The sequence below is a fragment of the Mobula birostris genome, chromosome 15, assembly GCF_030028105.1.
Source record: "Mobula birostris isolate sMobBir1 chromosome 15, sMobBir1.hap1, whole genome shotgun sequence".
NCBI lineage: Eukaryota > Metazoa > Chordata > Chondrichthyes > Myliobatiformes > Myliobatidae > Mobula > Mobula birostris.
This window is the reverse complement of record NC_092384.1, coordinates 83,763,424-83,782,775: the sequence shown is the minus strand read 5'-3', so window position 1 is coordinate 83,782,775 and position 19,352 is coordinate 83,763,424. Positions and strand designations below refer to the sequence as shown.

Sequence of the window (19,352 nt, the reverse complement as noted above, 5' to 3'; positions counted from 1 at the left end):
TGCCATTTTTCCAGCTGGTCCAAGTCCCTTTGCAGGCTCTGAAAACCTTCCTCACTGTCTACTACACCTCCAATCTTTGTATCATCAGCAAATTTGCTGATCCAATTTACCACATTATCATCCAGATCATTGATATAGATGACAAATAAACAATGGACCCAGCACTGATCCCTGTGGCACACCACTAGTCACAGGCCTCCACTCAGAAGAAGCAATTCTCTACCACCACTCTCTGGCTTCTTTCCATCGAGCCAATGTCTAATCCAATTTACCACCTCTCCATGTATACCTAGCGACTGAATTTTCCTAACTAACCTCCCATGCGGGACCTTGTCAAAGGCCTTACTGAAATCCATGTAGACAATATCCACTGCCTTCCCTTCATCCACTTTCCTGGTAACCTCCTCGAAAAACTCCAATAGATTGGTCAAAACATGACCTACCACGCACAAAGCCATGTTGACCTCTCCCTAATAAGTCCCTGTCTATCCAAATGCTTGTAGATTCTGTCCTCTTAGTACTCCCTTCCAATAACTTACCCACTACCGACGTTAAACTCACCGGCCTATAATTTCCCGGATTACTTTTTGATCCTTTTTTTTAAACAACGGAACAACATGAGCCACTCTCCCAATCCTTCGGCAACCTCACCTGTAGACAGCAACATTTTAAATATTTCTGTGAGGGCCCCTGCAATTTCAACACTAGTCTCCTTTAAGGTCCGAGGGAACACTCTGTCAGGTCCCGGGGAATTTATCCACTTTAATTTTCCTCAAGACAGCAAGCACCTCCTCCTTTTCAATCTGTTACAGTTTCCATGATCTCACTGCTTGATTCCCTCAATTCCATAGACGTCATGCCAGTTTCCTTAGTAAATACCGACGCAAAAAACCTATTTAAGATCTCCCCCCATTTCCTTTGGTTCCGCACATAGCCGACCACTCTGATCTTCAAGAGGCCAATTTTATCCCTTACAATCCTTTTGCTCTTAATATACCTGTAAAAGCTCTTTGGATTATCCTTCACTTTGACTGCCAAGGCAACCTCATGTCTTCTTTTAGCTCTTCCTGATTACTTTCTTAAGTATTTTCTTGCACTTCTTATATTCCTCAAGCACCTGATTTACTCCCTGTTTTCCTATACATTTCATACAACTCCCTCTTCTTCTTTATCAGAGTTGCAATATCCCTTGAGAACCAAAGGTTCCTTATTCCTATTCAATTTGCCTTTAATCCTGACAGGAACATACAAACTCTGCACTCTCAATATTTCCCCTTTGAAGGCTTCCCACCTACCAATCACATCTTTGCCAGAGAACAACCTGTCCCAATCCACACTTTTTTAGATCCTTTCTCATTTCTTCAAATTTGGCCTTCTTCCAGTTCAGAACCTCAACCCTAGGACCAGATCTATCCTTGTCCATGATCAAATTGAAACTAATGGTGTATTTGAAACTAATGATCACTGGAACCAAAGTGCTCCCCTACACAGAATTCCATCACTTGTCCTAACTCGTTTCCTAACAGGAGATCCAATATTGCATCCCCTCCAGTTGGTCCCCTCTATACATTGATTCAGAAAACTTTCCTGAACACATTTTTACAAACTCTAAACCATCTAGACCCCTAACAGTATGGGAGTCTCAATCAATGTATGGAAAAATTAAAATCCCCTACCACCACAACTTTATATTTCCTGCAGTTGCCTGCTATCTCTCTGCAGATTTGCTCTTCCAAGTCTTGTTGACTATTGGGTGGTCTGTAATACAATCCCACTAATGTGGCCATACCTTTCCTGTTTCTCAGCTCCACCCATAAGGACTCAGCAGACAAGCCCTCTAATCTGTCCTGCCTGAGCACTGCTGTAATATTTTCCCTAACAAGCAATGCTACTCCCCCACCTTTCATTCCTCTGCCTCGATCACATCTGAAACATCAGAACCCTGGAATATTAAACTGCCAGTCCTGCCCCTCCTGTAGCCAAGTTTCACTAATTGCTATAAAGTCATAATTCCACGTGTCAATCCACACCCTCAACTCACCAGCCTTCCCCGCAATACTCCTAGCATTGAAATATATACACCTCAGAAGGTTTTTTACCACCACTCACAACCTTTTCTATCAGCAGATTTGCTTGAAACTTTCAACATTTATTTTCACCCCAGCCACACTGTCAGCTCTGGCACTCTGGTTCCCATCCCTCTGCAAATCTAGTTTAAAGCCTCTCCAATAGCACTAACAAACCTCCCTGAAAGGATATTGGTCTCCCTGTAGTTCAAGTGTAACCTGTCTCTCTTGTACAGGTCCCACCTGCCCCAGAAGAGGTCCCAATGATCCTGAAATCTGAAACCCTGCCCCCTACACCAGTTCCTCAGCCACTTGTTCATCCTCCAGAGCATCCTATTCCTACCCTCACTGGCACCTAGCACAGGTAGCAACACAGGTAGCAATCCTGAGATTACCACCCTTGAGGTCCTGCTTTTCAACTTCCTACCAAGCTCTCTATACTCACTCTCCAGGACCTCCTCACTCTTCCTTGCTATGTCATTGGTACCGATGTGCACCACGACATCTGGCTGATCACCCTCCCACTTCAGAATGTCATGCAATCGATCAGAGACATCCTTGACCCTGGCACCCGGGAGGCAACAAACCATCCTGGATTCTCTGTCACGACCACAGAACCTCCTATCTATCTGCACCTCTAACTATCGAGTCCCCTATCACTATCACTCTCCTCTTTTTCCCCCCCTCCCTTCTGCACTGCAGAGCCAGACTCAGTGCCAGAGATCCGGCTACTGCAGCTTGTCCCAGGTAAGTCATACCCCCAACAGTATCCAATGCGGTATACTTGTTGTTGAGGGGAATGGCCACAGGGGAACCCTGCTCTGCCTGCCCTTTCCTCTTCCCTCGCCTGACAGTAACCCAATTTCCTGTCCTCTGCTCCTTTGGCGTAACTACCTCCCTGTAGCTACTATCTATAACCTCGTGGGAAAGAGGCACACCTCCACCACACACCCCATGGGAAAAGACACTCCTTCACTTCAGACCCTGTGGGTGAAAAAACACTCCCCATGGTAAAAGACACTAGCCTATACCACTCCCCATGGGAAAAACATTCCCCAACCCAAACACCGTGGGAAATCATTCTGACACCCCACCCCAAATCCTTTAAGAAAAATACTCCCCCACCACACACCCCGTGGGGAAAAACTCCTGCCCTGAAGGAAAAAACACTTCCTCCACCCCATATCTCATAGGAAATGCACTGCCCCACCCCAAATCATGTGGGAAAAAATTCCCCTGTTGCACATCTGGGAAAAAATACATTCCCACCCCACATCCATGGGAAAATAATCTCTCTCAGTCCACACCCCATAGGAAAAAACTACCCCACCCACATCCCATGGGAAAACAACCCCTACCCCACATTCTGTGGGGAAAAGCACTCCCTCACTCTGTTACCATGGGAAAAATCACTCAACCATCCCACACACGTCGGCACCCTGTGGGAAAAACACTCACCCACACCATACCTCATGGGAAAAACATTCCCCACCCCACACATATGGAAAAAGTACTATCCAATTCCACACCCAATGGGAAAAAACACACCCCAAACCACACCCCGCAGGAAGAAACACTCCTTCGACCCACACCCCGTGGGAAAAAAAACTCCTTCGACCCACACCCCGTGGGGAAAAAACACTCCGACACCCACACCCAGTGTGAAAAAACACACCCTAAACCACACCCCGCGGGAAGAAACACTCCTTCGACCCACACCCAGTGGGAAAAAAAAACTCCCCCCACCCACAACCTGTGATAAAAACACTACCCACCACAACCCCATGGGAACAACACCCCCCACCCACAACCTGTGATAAAAACACTACCCACCACACACCCCATGGGAAAAACACTCCCCCACCCACAACCTATGATAAAAACACTACCCACTCCATGCATCTTGGGAAAAACACTCTCCCACCCACAACCTGTGATAAAAACATTCCCCCACCCACACCTCATGGGGAAAAACATACCATGAGAGAAAAACTCCAGCATCCGTGGGAAAAAAACACCCCACCCCATACCCTGGGAATAAACACACTCTCACACCACATTCCGTGAAGAAAAGAACACTCCCCCATCCCATGGGAAAAAAACACTCCCTCACCCCACATCCCGCGGGAAAAAACACTCACCCAACCGAATCCAGGTGGGAAAAACATTTGCCCACCCCACATCCCTTGAGGAAATAAACTCCCCCACCCCACATTCCATAGGGAAATAAAGTCCCCCACCCCACATTCCATAGGGAAATAAACTCCCCACCTCACATTCCATAGGGAAATAAACTCCCCACCCCACATTCCGTGGGGAAATAAATTTCCCCCTCACACCATACCCAAGGTAAGAAAACACTCCCTTGACCAACACACCATGGGAAAAATACTCTGCTATACCCCAGACCCCATAAGGAAAAAACAGTCCCCCACCTGCACCCTGTGGGAAAAACACACCCCCCACCCCAAACCCCCGGGAATACATTATGTTTATATATTTTATTTGACGAACATTCAAGCCCAATGAAGCTGCACCAGCCAATGACATACATGGCAGAAATTGAACTCCGAACTCTGGCACTGTAAAACATTATGCTGGTCACTGTGATACCCTGCTGTATGTTCCTTGGCCACCTGGGTATAAATAGATGTCAGGCACTCATGGGCTGGAGGGGCCTGTTACCGTGCTGTATCTCTGAATAAAACAATTTAAATAAAACGATGACATTACTGGCCTCGGTTACTTGGTAAACGATAGTTTTATTCAGTCTCCAGTCAGGAACTATACAAACGTTGATACACTACACAAGAGATTCACAGTCTGAGTGAGATGAAGCTGGGTGCAGTATCGATGCTGCTTCTCTCCCCAACCAGGTGAATCCTGCCAGCATCATCTGCTGTTACCCGAGGCCAACCTTAAAGTGATGGAGAATAGGTTACCGGCTGCACCACAGAGGAAGGGTACTGCTGGGTGGGGGTCAGACACAGCAACAGCACCATGGGAAGGAGGGAGTAATCAGTCTGTGCAAGGCAGGAAATGTTGGTCAGCAAAGTGGACAGCAGCCTCTGTCCCCTGCAGCTGGTCACTACGCAGACTGCCCAGAGGTCAGGAGAGTGGAGGGATCCAGTCATTGATGGCCGAAGTCATCACACCCCATTTCAATGATGCATCAGTGGAACCTTCTTCAACCTGTGGGGAAGAAAAACAGGTGTCGGTGTCCGAACACAAAGCAACTTCACACCAGAGGTGGGGACATCACGTCCGTCACAGGATACAACAGCACAGAACAGGCCCTTTGGCCCAGCTAGTCCATGCCACACCAATAATCTGCCTAGTCTCATCCACATGCTCCTGATCCACAGCCCTTCATATCCCCCCTACCATCTACCTACCCAAACTTGGCTTAAACATTGAAATCAAAATCCAAATCACATCCACTACTTGTGCTGGAAGCTCATTCCAGACTTTCACCACCCTCTGGGAGAAGAAGCTCCCCCTCACGTTCTCCTTAAATATTTCACCTTTCAGCCTTCACTCATGACTCCTAGTTGTAGACTCACCCAACCTCTGTGGAAAAAGCCTGCTTGCATTTACCCTACCCTATAATTTTGTACACCTCTATCAAATCTCCCCTTATTCTCCTATATTCCAGGGAATGAAGTCCGAACCTGTTCAATGTTTCCTTGTAACTTCGATCCTCCAGTCCCAGCACCATCGCTGTAAATTTTCTGTGTACTCTTTCAATCTTATTTACATCTTTCCTGGAGGCTGATAACCAAACGATACTCCACATTAGGCCTCATCAACGCCTTGTACAACTGCAACATGACATCCCAGCTCCTGTACTCATTACATTGATTTATGAAGGCCAATGTTCCAAAAGCTTTCTTTATCTGTGACATTACTTCAATTAATTATGGATGTATATTCACAAATCCCACCGTCAGTGCCTACTGCTCACTGTGTAATACCTACCCTGTTTGGTCCTACCAAAGTGCAACACCTCACGCTTCTCTGCATTAAATTCCATCTGCCATTCTTCAGCCCATTTTCCCAGTTGGTCCAGGCCCCACTGCTAATAGTCTTCCTCGCTGTCTACCTACACACCCAGTCGGTGTCAACTGCAAATGCTGATCCAGTTAACCATATCGTTGATATAGATGACAAACAACAATGGACCCAGCACTGATCCCTGCAGCACTCCACTAGTCACAGGCCTCCAGAGGAGCATTAGACTCTCTGGCCTCTCTGACAATCCAATGTCTAATCCAATTTACTATCTCATCTTGAATGCCGAGAGACTGATCCTTCTTGAGCAACCTCCCATGTGGGATCTTGTCAACGGCCTAGTCACACCCACTGCCTCAGCTTCATCCACTTTTCTGGTAACCGTAGGACATTCTCTCCTGTTGGCACCCATCAGTGGGACTCAATAACCGTCCTGTCGTTCACAATCAGGCAGCTCGGTCTTGTTGCTCAGGGGCTGTGGTTGGTCTTGCTCTGCATCTTGTCCAGGTGTACAGACAGTCACCACAAGGAGGACGTAGTGTGTAACTACAGGTGGGCTGGGGCTTACAGTAGAGAAGGCCATTCCAGAGGCTGAAACGGGCAGCAACCTTCCCCACCTCCTACAACTGAATGACAGCTGTGTATCCCCGCATGTATTTGGGATACATGGCTCTGTACAATCGTAAGACATTGAGTCTGCTCCATTTTAAGACCTTTAGACAGGGTCATAATAGGAAATGTTTAGAGGGGTATCGGCCCATCATGTCATACTGAACTAACTAAATGCAAAAACTAATCCATTCTGCCTTCACAGTGTCCATACCCCTTCAGTCTCTGCATATTTGTGCTCTGCTTATGGGCCAAATGCAGGCAAATGGCATCAGTTCTGTTATGCAAATGGGTCAGCATTGATACGTTGGGCTGAAGGGCCTGTTTCCATGATGTATAACTCTTGGACTTGCAATGTCAGGCATCATTGAATACAGTACTCCAGATCCAGAGCTCTGTGTGTCACTGGATTACATGGATCCATAACTCGGCACATCACTGGATTACACGGACCCATAGCTCTGTAGATCACTGGATTACACTGATCCATAACTCTGTGTGTCACTGGATTACACTGATCAATAGCTCTGTACGTCACTGGATTACACGGGTCCATAACTCTATGTCACTAGATTACACTGATCCATAGTTCTGCATGTCGCTAGATTATGCTAGTGCATAGTTCAAGTAGGTGACGGGATCACACTGATCCGTAACTCTGTACTCTAGATTACACGGATCCACGGCTCCGTAGATCACTGGATTACACTGATCCAGAACTCCGTATGTCAGCAGATTACACAGATCTATAACTGCAGGTCACTGGTTTACATGGACCCACAGCTCCGTAGATCACTGGGTTACACTGATCCATAACTCCATATGTCAGCAGATTACACAGATCTATAACTGCAGGTCACTGGATTACACCGACACATAGCTCCGTAGATCACTGGGTTACACTGATCCATAACTCCGTATGTCAGCAGATTACACAGATCTATAACTGCAGGTCACTGGATTACACCGACACATAGCTCTGCATAGTGCTGCCTCCTGCCTATCAGCTATTCCTCTGTTCAGCATCTTTCCTGTAACGCCATAGGATTTTATCTTGTTAAGCAGTCCCTTGTGTGGCACCTTATCCAATGCCTTTTGAAAATTCAGGTAAATGATATCCACTGCCTCCCCTGTGTCCACCCTGCTTCTTACTTCCCCGAAGAACTCTAACAGATTTGTCATGCAGGATGTCCCTTCACAGTGCTTTTTCCCAGGGTTGAAATGGCTAACATGAGGAGGCATAGTTTGAAGGTGCTTGGAAGTAGGTACAGGAGGGACGTCAGAGGTAAGTTTTTCACACAAAGTGGTGGACACGTGGAATGCACTAACAGCGATGGTGGTGGAGATGGATAGAACAGGGTCTTTTAAGAGACTCCTATACAGATACATGGAGCCTAGTAAAATAGAGGGCTATGTGGTAGGGAAACTCTAGGCAGTCTCTAGAGTAGGTTACATCGTCGGCACAATATTGTGGGCTGAAGGGCCTGTAATGTGCTGTAGATGTCTATGTTTTATGTTCTATGTTCTAGAAACCATGCTGACTTTTAACTTATTTTATCAAACAAAAGAAAATCTGCAGATGCTGGAAATCCTGCTGCAGGGCCTCGACCCAAAATGTTGACTGTAATCTTTTCCATTGATGCTGCCTGGCCTGCTGAATACTTCCAGTAATTTGTGTGTGTTGCTTGACTTATTTTATCATACGTCCCCAAGTACCCCGAAACCTCATCCTTAATAATAGACCCCAACACCTTCCCAACCACTGAGGTCTGGCTAACCGGCCTATGATTTCCTTCCTTTTGCCTTCCTCCTTTCTTAATGAGTGGAGTGACATTTGCAGGTTTCCAGTCCTCTGGAACCATGCCAGAATCAAGTGATTCTTGAAATATCATAACTAAGTGTCTGCTATCTCTTCAGGAACCTCTTTCAGAACTCTGGGATGTAGATCATCTACTCCAGGTGACGTATCCACCTTAAGACCTCTGAGTCTGCCTCGCACTTTTTCCTTTGTAATAGCAATGGCACTCACTCCTGTTCTCCAACACTCACGGACCTCTGGCACACTGCTAGTGTCTTTCACAGTGAAGACTGATGCAAAGTATCCATTAAATTCACTTGCCATTTCTTTGTCCCTATTACTACCTCACCAGCATCATTTCCAGTGGTCCAATATCAACTCTCACCTCCCTTTTACTCCTTATATAACTGAAAAAAGTTTTAGTACCCTGCTTTATATTATTGGCTGGTTTGCCTGCATATTTCATCTTTTCCCTTCTTATAGCCTTTTAGTTGCCTTTTGTTGGATTTTAAAAGTTTCCCAATCATCCAATTTCCTACTCACTCTTGCTACCTTACATACCCTTTCCTTGGCTTTTACGCAGTCCGTAATTTCCCTTGTCAGCCACGACTACGTACCCCTGCCATTTGAGAACAACTTCTTCTGTGGGACATATCTATCCTGCGCCTTATGAACTATTCCCAGAAACTTCAGCCATCTCTGCTCTGCTGTCATCCCTGCTAGTATCCTCTTCCACTCCACCTAGGCAAGCTCCCCTCTCATGCCTTTTTAATTCCCCTTGTTCCATTGCAACACTGATACATGTGATTTATGCTTCTTCCTCTCAAATTTCAGAATGAATTCAATCATATTATGATCACTGTCTCTTTAGGGTTCCTTTACCTTAAGCTCCCTTATAAGATCTGGATTATTACACAACACCTATTCTAAGATATCCTTTCCCAGAGTAGACTCAAGCACTAGCCGCTCTAAAAAGTCATCTCACAGGCATTTGACAAACTCCCTCTCATGATTGAAGTCAACCTGGTTTTCCAAATTCCCTTGCATATTGAAGTCCTCCTTTACAATAGTGACATTACCCTTATTACATGCCTTTTCCAGCTCCCTTTGCAATCTCAACCCCACATCTTGGCTACTATTTGGAGGCCTATATATGACACGGATAGCACTGATCCGCAGCTCTGTACATCACTGGATCACACTGATCCGCATTTCTGCACTTCACTGGATCACACTGATCCGCAGTTCTGTACTTCACCGGATCACACTGATCCGCGGCTCTGTACATCACTGGATCACACTGATCCGCAGTTCTGTACTTCACCGGATCACACTGATCCGCGGCTCTGTACATCACTGGATCACACTGATCCGCAGTTCTGTACTTCACCGGATCACACTGATCCGCAGCTCTGTACATCACTGGATCACACTGATCCGCAGCTCTGTACATCACTGGATCACACTGATCCGCAGTTCTGTACATCACTGGATCACACTGATCCGCAGTTCTGCACTTCACTGGATCACACTGATCCGCAGCTCCATATGTCACTGGATCACACTGATCATTAGCCTTGCATGTCACTGGATTCCAATGATCCATTGTTCTACATTAGACCATAAGACAAAGGAGCAGAATTAGGCCAGTCAGCCCATCGAGTCTGGTCCCTGATCCCACTCAACCTCATTCACTTGCTTTCTTGCCATATTTTGATGTCCTGACCAATCAGGAAATTATCAATTTTTAAAAACGCAAACACGAGGAATTCTGCAGATGCTGGAAATTCAAGCAACACACACCAAAGTTGCTGGTGAATGCAGCAGGCCAGGCAGCATCTCTAGGAAGAGGTACAGTCAATGTTTCAGGCCGAGACCCTTCGTCAGATCCAGGATCTTAGCCTGAAACATTGACTGTACCTCTTCCGATTGATGCTGCCTGGCCTGCTGCATTCACCAGCAACTTTGATGTGTGTAACTATCAATTTTTGCTTTAAATATACCCACGGACTTGGCCTCCACCGCAGTCTGTGGCAGAGCAATCCAGATTCACTATTCTCTGGCTAAAAAAATTCCTCCTTACCTCTGTTCTAAAGGGTCGCCCCTTAATTTTGAGTCTGTGCCCTCTAGTTCTGGATACCCTCACCACAGGAAACATCCTCTCCACATCCACCCTGTCTAGTTCTTTCAACATTCAGTAGGTTTCAATGACATCTCCCTGCATTCTTCTAAATTCCATTGAGTACAGGCCCAAAGCTACCAAATGATCCTCACATGTTAACCCCTTCATTGCCGGAATCCTCATGACCCTCCTCTGGACTCTCCAATAAAACATCCTTTCTAAGATATGGGGCCCTAAACTGTTGACAATACTCTAAGTGCAGCCTGACTAGTGTCTTATAAAGCCTCAGCATTATCTCCTTGTTTTTATATTCTCTTTATATTGCTTTTATATTGTGTTGGGCACATGGCCAAGTGGTTAAGGCATTCGTCTAGTTACCTCAAGGTCACTAGTTCGAGCCTCAGCTGTGGCAGCGAGTTTGTGCCCTTGAACAAGGCACTTAATCACACATTGCTCTAGTCTGTGCGAGGAGTGGCGCCCCACACAGACTTCCAACCTGCGCCTTGTAAGGTACGAAAATGCCCAACACAGGCCTCTCATGGTCTGAGTCGACGTTCCCCCCTTTATATTCTCTTCCCCTTAAAATAAATGCCAACAGCACATTTGCCTTCTTTACCAGGCTCAACTTGTAAATTACCCTTCTGGGAGTCTTGCACGAGGAGTCCTAAGTCCCTCTGGGCCTCTGATGTTTCGAATTTCTTCCCGTTTAGATAACAGTCTGCACTGTTGTTACTTTTGTCAAAATGCATTATCATACTTTTGCCAACACTGTATTCCATCTGCCATTTTTTTGCCCATTCTTCCAATTTGTCTAAGTCCTGCTGCAATCGCATTGCTTCCTCAGCACTACCTACCCCTCCACCTATCTTCGTATCATCCACAAACTTTGATTCCATTATCTAAATCACTGACAAACAATGTGAAAAGTAGCAGTCCCAATACTGACCCCTGAGGAACACCACTAGTCAACCAGAAAAGGCTCCTTTTATCCCCACTCTCTGCCTCTTGCTTGTCAGCCATTCCGCTATCCATGCCAGTATCTTTCCTACAGTGCCATAATATTTTATCTTGTTAAGCAGCCTCATGTGTGGCACCTTATCAAACGCCTTCTGAAAATCCAAATAGATGACATCCACTGCCTCTCCTATGTCCACCCTGCTTGTACTTCCTCGAAGAACTCTAACAGTTCTGTCAGGCAAGATTTCCCTTTACAGAAACCATGCTGACTTTGACTTATTTTATCATTAGTCTCCAAGTACCCCGAAACCTCATCCTTAATAATGGACTCCAACACTTTCCCAATCACTGAGGTTAGGCTAACTGGCTTTAATTTCCTTTCTTTTGCCTTCCTCCCTTCTAAATGAGTGGAGTGACATTTGCAGTTTTCACGTCTTCCAGAACTATGCCAAAATCAAGTGATTCTTGAAAGATCATAACCAAGTATAGAAACATAGAAAACCTACAGCACAATACAGACCCTTCGGCCCACAATGCTGTGCCGAATATGTCCTTACTTTAGTGGAAGGTGGAAGGAAGCCGGAACACCCAAAGGAAACTCATGTGATCATGGGGCAAACATACAAACTCAGTGGCAGGAATTGAATCTTGATCTTACAGCTGGCGCTATAAACCATTATGCTAACCTTTACGCTACATTCCCCCATCCCCACAGAAAATATATAAGAAGTCTTTAAATGGCCTTCTATAGTCCCTATGCAAGCTTTCTGTGAAGGTTTCATGCCACATGAAGTAAATAAGAGACTTGCACCTAGTTTCTATATAGAAATCTGATGATCTGGTCTCCTTAGGGTTTTGATGGTGCCAGATTGGAAGATTTTCCACACAACCCTGTAATTCAATGTACTTAAGCTGCTACATTGGAGTTGGTCACATGTACTGAAGGACAGTGAAGAGCTTGTCTTACATACTGTTCATTACACAGTGTAAGGAGGTAGCATAACAAATGTTTTATTGAACCAGATGAGCTTAAAGGGAGTACTAGAAACAGTACTCTAGGAATTTAAAGAAAGTGTGCGAAATGGTGCCCTGGAGCAAGGAAACAGGGGGAAAAGATTATCTTTATTTGTATACTGTACATCGAAACATATAGTGAAATGTGTTGCTTGTGTACAATGACCAACACAGTCCAATGATATGCTAGAGGCTGCCCGCAAGTGTCCCCAAGCTTTGAGTGCCAACATAGCATGCTTGTAACTTAGTAATCCTAACTCATAAGGAGTGCTGGATTTGGCACTGTTGAGTTTAAAGGGAGGAGAAAACCTGATAAGTCAGATTCCCAACTAGATTTCCAATTAGATACTGAATTATTGTTGTTCTACTCCGCATAGAACTAACAGCACAAAAACAGATGATTTGACATACATAGCTAGGGTGCTTACGTCTTTTGCACAATCCTGTAGTAATTTTTTGTATTGCACTGTACTTCTGCTGCAAAAAAAAACTGAGTTCATAAGATATGTGACTGATGATAAACTTGGTTCTATATGGGTCTCTATTGTGGACTGAGAGTGGGAAGGTGGTGAGGGGAATTATAGTTGGGAAAAGGGGACGGGAGAGGGGAACGAGCAGGAAGCACTAGAGAGACATTCTGTAACGATCAATAAACCAATTGTTTGGAAACAAATGACCCTGCTTGGTGTCTGAGGGCTGAGTGTGTCTGCACCCACTTCACCCCCTGCCCCGGCACCCCTCCTCTCTCACCTGTCCCACACCCCTACTACGGTGCCCTACCCTCGCTACTCGCAATATCCTTTGCTCCTGCCAGATTTACAAACTCTCTGTCCCCTCCATGTTGACAAATACAGCACTGTGCAATCCATTTCTCCATTATGTACATATAAAATATTATTTCTCCTTAAATGCATCTCGCAGTTTCAATTTCTCCGTGTGGCAACAGGTTATGCATTCAAGCTATTTCTCAGAAAAGCAGATTCTTCTTTAATTGCTGCTAGATTTATCAGTAACAATCTTATATTTCTGAAGCCAAGTGTTGAACTCTAACACTGCTGGAAATAAACGTAAGCATCCAATTCACAGTTTATTGTCACTGTGCACAAGTATGTGTATGCTCAGGTGCAATGAAAAGCCTTTCTGCAGTAGCATCAAAGACATATAGGATCATATAAGCATCATTCACTAAAGAAACATAAACGATTAATTATAAATCAATGCAAATATAAAGCATTCACAAAATAGCATAATTTGGAGAAGAGATAACATAATTCAAAGAGAAAAAAGTCTATTTTAGTGACAAATAATCAGAATTGTTGTAGTTACTAAACTTCTGAGCTTAGCGTTGATCCAGTTGATTCAAGAACTTAATGGCTGAAGGGAAATAGCTGTTTTTGAACCTGCTGGTTTGGGACTTCAGGCTTCTGTACCTCCTGCTTGACGGTAGTGTGAGAAGATGGCATAGCTGGGATGGTTTGGATCTTTGAGAACTTTATTGAGGATCATATGATCAGAATCAAAGAGAAAAAAAATATTAGGAGATATTTCTACTGGCCTTTGAGTTGAGATTCTGGATTTTTTTCTTAAATTTATAGATGTCATATAATGTTCTCATCTGTGTATTTCAATTATTTTGAGTTGATAATCAAGAACAAATGGATTTAAAGTAGTTTTAATTTGGAAATGTGTTTTTTTTAATTAGTGGATCAAGAGAAGTTTATAACAATAAAAATTTAGAGAATTGCAGCAACTATGCACAATTATTCAGATCTATAGGCCAAACAGCTTTCTTCTGTGCCAAAATTGTCTAGATTTCTATGAATACCAGATGTCCATTTTCACGTGAAAGCTTATCTCTGCTATCTCTTCAGGAACCTCTTTCAGGACTCTGGGATGTAGTTCATCTGGTCCAGGTGAAGACCTCTGAGTTTGCCTTGCACTTTTTCCTTTGTAATGGACCTCTGGCACACTGCTAGTGTCTTCCACAGTGAAGACTGATGCAAAGTACCCATTAAGTTCATCTGCCAATTCTTTGTCCTCATTACTACCTCACCAGCATCATTTTCCAGTGGTCCAATATCAACTCTCACCTCCCTTCTACTTCTTATAAAACTGAAAAAAGTTTTAGAATCCTGCTTTATATTGTAGGTTAGTTTGCTCTCGTGTTTCATCTTTTCTCTTTATTTGGCTTTGTTACTAGCCTTTCGTTGGATCTTAAAAACTTCCCAATGATCCAACTTCCCACTCACTTTTGCTACATTATATACCCTTTCCTTGGCTTTTATGCAGACCTTAACTTTCCTGTGGGACATATCTAACTAGCACCTTGTGAACTATTCTGAGAAGCTTCAGCCATCCCTGCTCTGCCAGTATCACCTGGGCAAGCTCCTCTCTCATGCCTCTGTAATTCCTTTTGCGATACCGATACATGTGACTCATGCTTCTCCCTTTCAAACTGCAGCATGAATTCAATCATATTATGATCACTGTCTCCTCAGGGTTTCTTTACCCTAAACTCCCTAATAAAATTTGGATTATTACACAACACCCAACCTTTCTCCAAGTAGGCTCAAGCACAAGCTGCTCTAAGAAGCCATCTTGTAGGCATTCAACAGATCCCTCTCTTGCGATTTGACATCAACCTGACTATTCCAATCCCCTTGCATATTGAAGACCCCCATGACAATTGTGACATTACCCTGTTACATGCCCTTTCCAGCTTCCTTTGCAATCTCAGCGCCATGTCGCTGGATTACTGATTTAAGCTTGCAGGTGCTCACCTCTGCAACAAATCCACAATAGGAGGGGACCGTGATTCTCCTCCAGTCCCTTCACTGCTGCTGCTTGGACTCCGACCTCTGGCTCTCCGCCGCTCTTTTTTTTTCTTGTGCTTCTTTTTCTACAGAGAGCAACACAGAACAAACATTCCTACCAGGCTTTTCACCAGCTGTGCACCAACAACACCCCCCCACAGCATGACCCTCCCTCAGTACTGTCCCTTGATTTTTTTTTGCAAAACTACAGAAACACATACACACAAAAATACACAAGATGCAAACATTAAGTATTTATAAGACAGTGAACAAATTCAAATTAAATATGACTATTACTGTCAATGAAACAGTCAATTCCCCAGGGTGCCCATCATTCCTGGAAATCTCTCACTATGTTTATTTTGACCACATGCTCACATGGGCATAAAGGTACCACAGAAGAGGGGCAGGCATTTGGCCTTGGCAGAGCCCTTGACTGTGCATCACCTGGACCCATGAACGGCCATCTTGGCCAGGCCCAGGAGCAAGCCCACCAGTAGATTCACCAACCGATCCGTGCCCCCCTCCACAATGGTGCCTATATATCAGGAACGCAGGGCTGAAGTGCAACCAAAACCTGAGGAGCAGCCCCTTAAGATATTCAAGTAAGTGTGGCAACCTCTCACATTCTACACAAGCAGGTCCAACCTGACATGGTCCATAGAACTCTACAAAACCTGGCCCAATCTGACCTGATCCAACCCAACTCTACAAAACCTGGCCCAGTCTGACCTGATCCAACCCAACTCTACAAAACCTGGTCCAAGCCAACTCTACAAAACCTGGCCCAATCTGACCTGGTCCAAGCCAACTCTACACAGTCTGGTCCAACATGACCTGATCCAACCCAACTCTACACAGTCTGGTCCAACATGACCTGATCCAACCCAACTCTACACAGTCTGGTCCAACATGACCTGATCTAACCCAACTCTACACAGCCCAGCTCAAGCTGACTGGTCCAACCCAACACTATACAGCCTAGCTCAAGCTGACTGGTCCAACCCAACTCTACACAGCCTGGCACAACCCAACTCTATAACAACCCAGCCCAGCACTGACCTTATTCTGCTTCTTCGCTTTCCGCCGATCTTTATGCTTCTTTCGCTCTCTCTCCTCAGAGTGTGAGGGGCTGCTTCTGTATGTCTGTCGCTCTCTGTCCGCCGAGCATGGGGGGCTGCTGTTGTGTGTCTGTTGCTCCCTTTCGCCCAAGTACGAGGTGCTGCCACTGTGTGCTTCTGCTCTTATAGATCCAGGCACCGGGGTTCCTGAGATACAATGACCAAGAGCTAGTTACAGATCACCAGCAGCAACTCTACAAACTACTGACCTACAAGCAGAAATGGGGAGCCTGGTTCCAGCTCAGGATAACACAGCCATTTGGGCCACCACACACACATCTGTGCTAATCCATTTTCCAGCCTTTGATCCATAACCTTCTCATATTCATTTAAACATCTCTTCAATGACTCTGGTTTCACCAATTTCTCATGCAGAACATTTTATGTACTCACCGGTGTCTGAATGAAAGGGGCTCCTGCAGATCCCCTCCGAGACACTTCTCCCTCTCTAAATCAGGGATTCCCAACCTTTTTTATGCCATGGAGACTTGGCATTAACTGAAGGGTCTGTGGACTCCAGGTTGGGAAACCCGCCCTAAATCTACATTGTCCAGTTTTGTCTGCCTCCAATGGTGGGGGCGCTTTCCTGCAATCTAGCCTTTCTATAGTCCTCATACTTTTCTGTCACAAAAAGAAACATCTTCCAAACATCCACCCTGTGAGGATCCCTCAGTCAGGTTCCCCTTCCTAAAGCCCAATGGACACAAGCCTTGCCTTGTCCAACTCTCCTCATAAGACTACCTTCCCATTCTGGGTAAATCTTCTCGAAACTCTCGCTCTCCATCAAATGAGGAGACCAACAGAATACGCAGATGTGGTCTCATAGAGCAACACTGCATGGAAACAGGTCCTTCGGCCCACTTAGCATCCTCCCTGCTAGTCTGAGTTTAACCCATCACTTTCCAAACCACTCCCCTCCACGTACTTGTCCAAATGCCTCAGTGTTGCAGTTGTGACCAACTCGACTACTTTGCCTACCAGCTCATTCAAGTGCTCGTTACTCTGTGTAAAGAAGCCTCTTTTAAATCTCTCCCCTCTTGTATCTGCAGCCTCTGGTTTAGAACTCCCAACCCTGGGGAAAAGACTATGACTGTCCATTCTTCATGATTTTATGAACTTCAGTGGTCACCCCTCATTTTCCTGCACTGCAACAAATAAAGATCCAGCATGACCAGTCTCTCCCCATTACTCAGGCCCTTTAGGCCAGGCAGCACCCTTGTAAATCTCTTCTGCTGCCTCAGTAGCTTGACAATGTCTTTCCTTAATGAGCAGGGCTACCAAAGCAGAGTGACACCATACTCAAAATGCAGTCTCGCCAGTTTTTATATAATCGCGGCATAATGTCCTTCTCCGAAACTCAAAGTCCGGAATGAAGGTCAGCATATTAAATGCATTCTTTACCACTGTTGCATTAGGGTGTAGAATTGTTGATTCTTGTAGTTTAACTTTCCTGTCATTGCTTATATTTTTATGTAATCACATGTAATTGTTCACTAAATTTTCCAGTAATTGTGTATAGCTGATCCTATATTTTCCAGGAGCTTCTCAGTTTTTCTGTAGTGGATGTCATGTCATTTGAATCTGGCTATTTTATAGGTGAATTGTTCTCAATGGAATGTTGTTATTTCTAGCCTGAGTTTGAGATGACTCAACTATTTGTTGTTTTTATCTGTTTGTTCTTTGTTCTTGTAATGCTTAATAAAATGCTTTATCGACCAATCCGCCCTCTATATTTTTCTAAGCTCCATGTACCTATCCAGGAGTCTCTTAAAAGACCTTATTGTATCCGCTTCCACCACCGTCACCGGCAGTGCATTCCACACACCCACCACTTTCTGTGAAAAACTTACCTTTGACATCCCCCTCTGTACTGACTTTCAAGCACCTTAAAACTATGCCCCCTCGCGTTAGCCTTTTCAGCCCTGGGAAAAAGCCTCTGACTATCCAAACGATCAATGTCTCTCATCATATACACCTCTACCAGGTCACCTCTCATCCTCTTTCGCTCCAAGGAGAAAGGGCAAGTTTACTCAACCTATTTACATAAGACATGCTCTGCAATCCAGGCAACATCCTTGTAAGTCTCTTCTGCACTGTCTCTATGGTATCCTTCTTGTAGTGAGGTGACCAGAACTGAGCACAGTACTCAAAGTGGGGTCTAATTAAGGTCTTATATAGCTGTAACATTATCTCATGGCTCTTGACCTCAATCCCATGGTTGATGAAGGCCAACAACCATAAGCCTTTTTAACGACAATTTTATTCTTGAACTTCAAATCAATATCACCAAATCGAACACCACCTCTTCATCACAAGCTCACTACAGGACTGAAGCAAACATTTCACTTTTGTATTTGGTTTCCCTACCAATGAACAACAACATTGTTAACTTTACGAATTAACTACTTCACATACATAGTGCAGACTACACACAATGACAGGCGGATCCCTCAGATCTCAGGGTGCTGCCGCCGCTAACCATCAGATAATGTGCTGTTTGCTTTACTGAATGTCATATTTTCCCATATTATATCCCATTTGCCTGAGCTCGCTGTGAGAACGTACCTTCTGTTTGCTCTCCAGTTCCTTGGCCAACCTCCTGCAATCTATATCACAATGTCTTACACCACAGGCATCAGGTGCTTTGGCCCACAATGTCCCTGCTGACCATTTACCATCACTTGGTCCGTAACCTTCTATGCCTTGGCTCATGCAGATATTTGTAAGCACCGAGTGTCTCTGTCTCCACCATCCCCCTCAGATAGTGTGCTCCAGATTCTCACAAACCTGTACAGCTCTTACTCTGTACCTTCATCAGATACTCTCAGGCTTTAGATGTCA

The 19,352-nt window shown here is 44.8% G+C and overlaps 1 protein-coding gene across 2 annotated transcripts in view; it reads right to left on the bottom strand.

The window, feature by feature from the left end:
* Positions 1-4,808: 4,808 nt before the first annotated feature.
* gpatch1 (G patch domain containing 1) overlaps positions 4,809-19,352 on the bottom strand; it is a 72,714-nt gene continuing 58,170 nt past the window's right edge. For both annotated transcript variants that reach the window (XM_072280023.1, XM_072280024.1), the window contains exons 18-20: positions 16,453-16,658; positions 15,358-15,476; positions 4,809-5,258 (exon numbers count right to left, since the gene is read on the bottom strand). In XM_072280023.1, the coding sequence (XP_072136124.1) occupies positions 5,228-5,258; positions 15,358-15,476; positions 16,453-16,658 (356 nt within the window). In that variant the 3' untranslated portion in view covers positions 4,809-5,227. The remainder of the gene's footprint in view (positions 5,259-15,357; positions 15,477-16,452; positions 16,659-19,352) is intronic.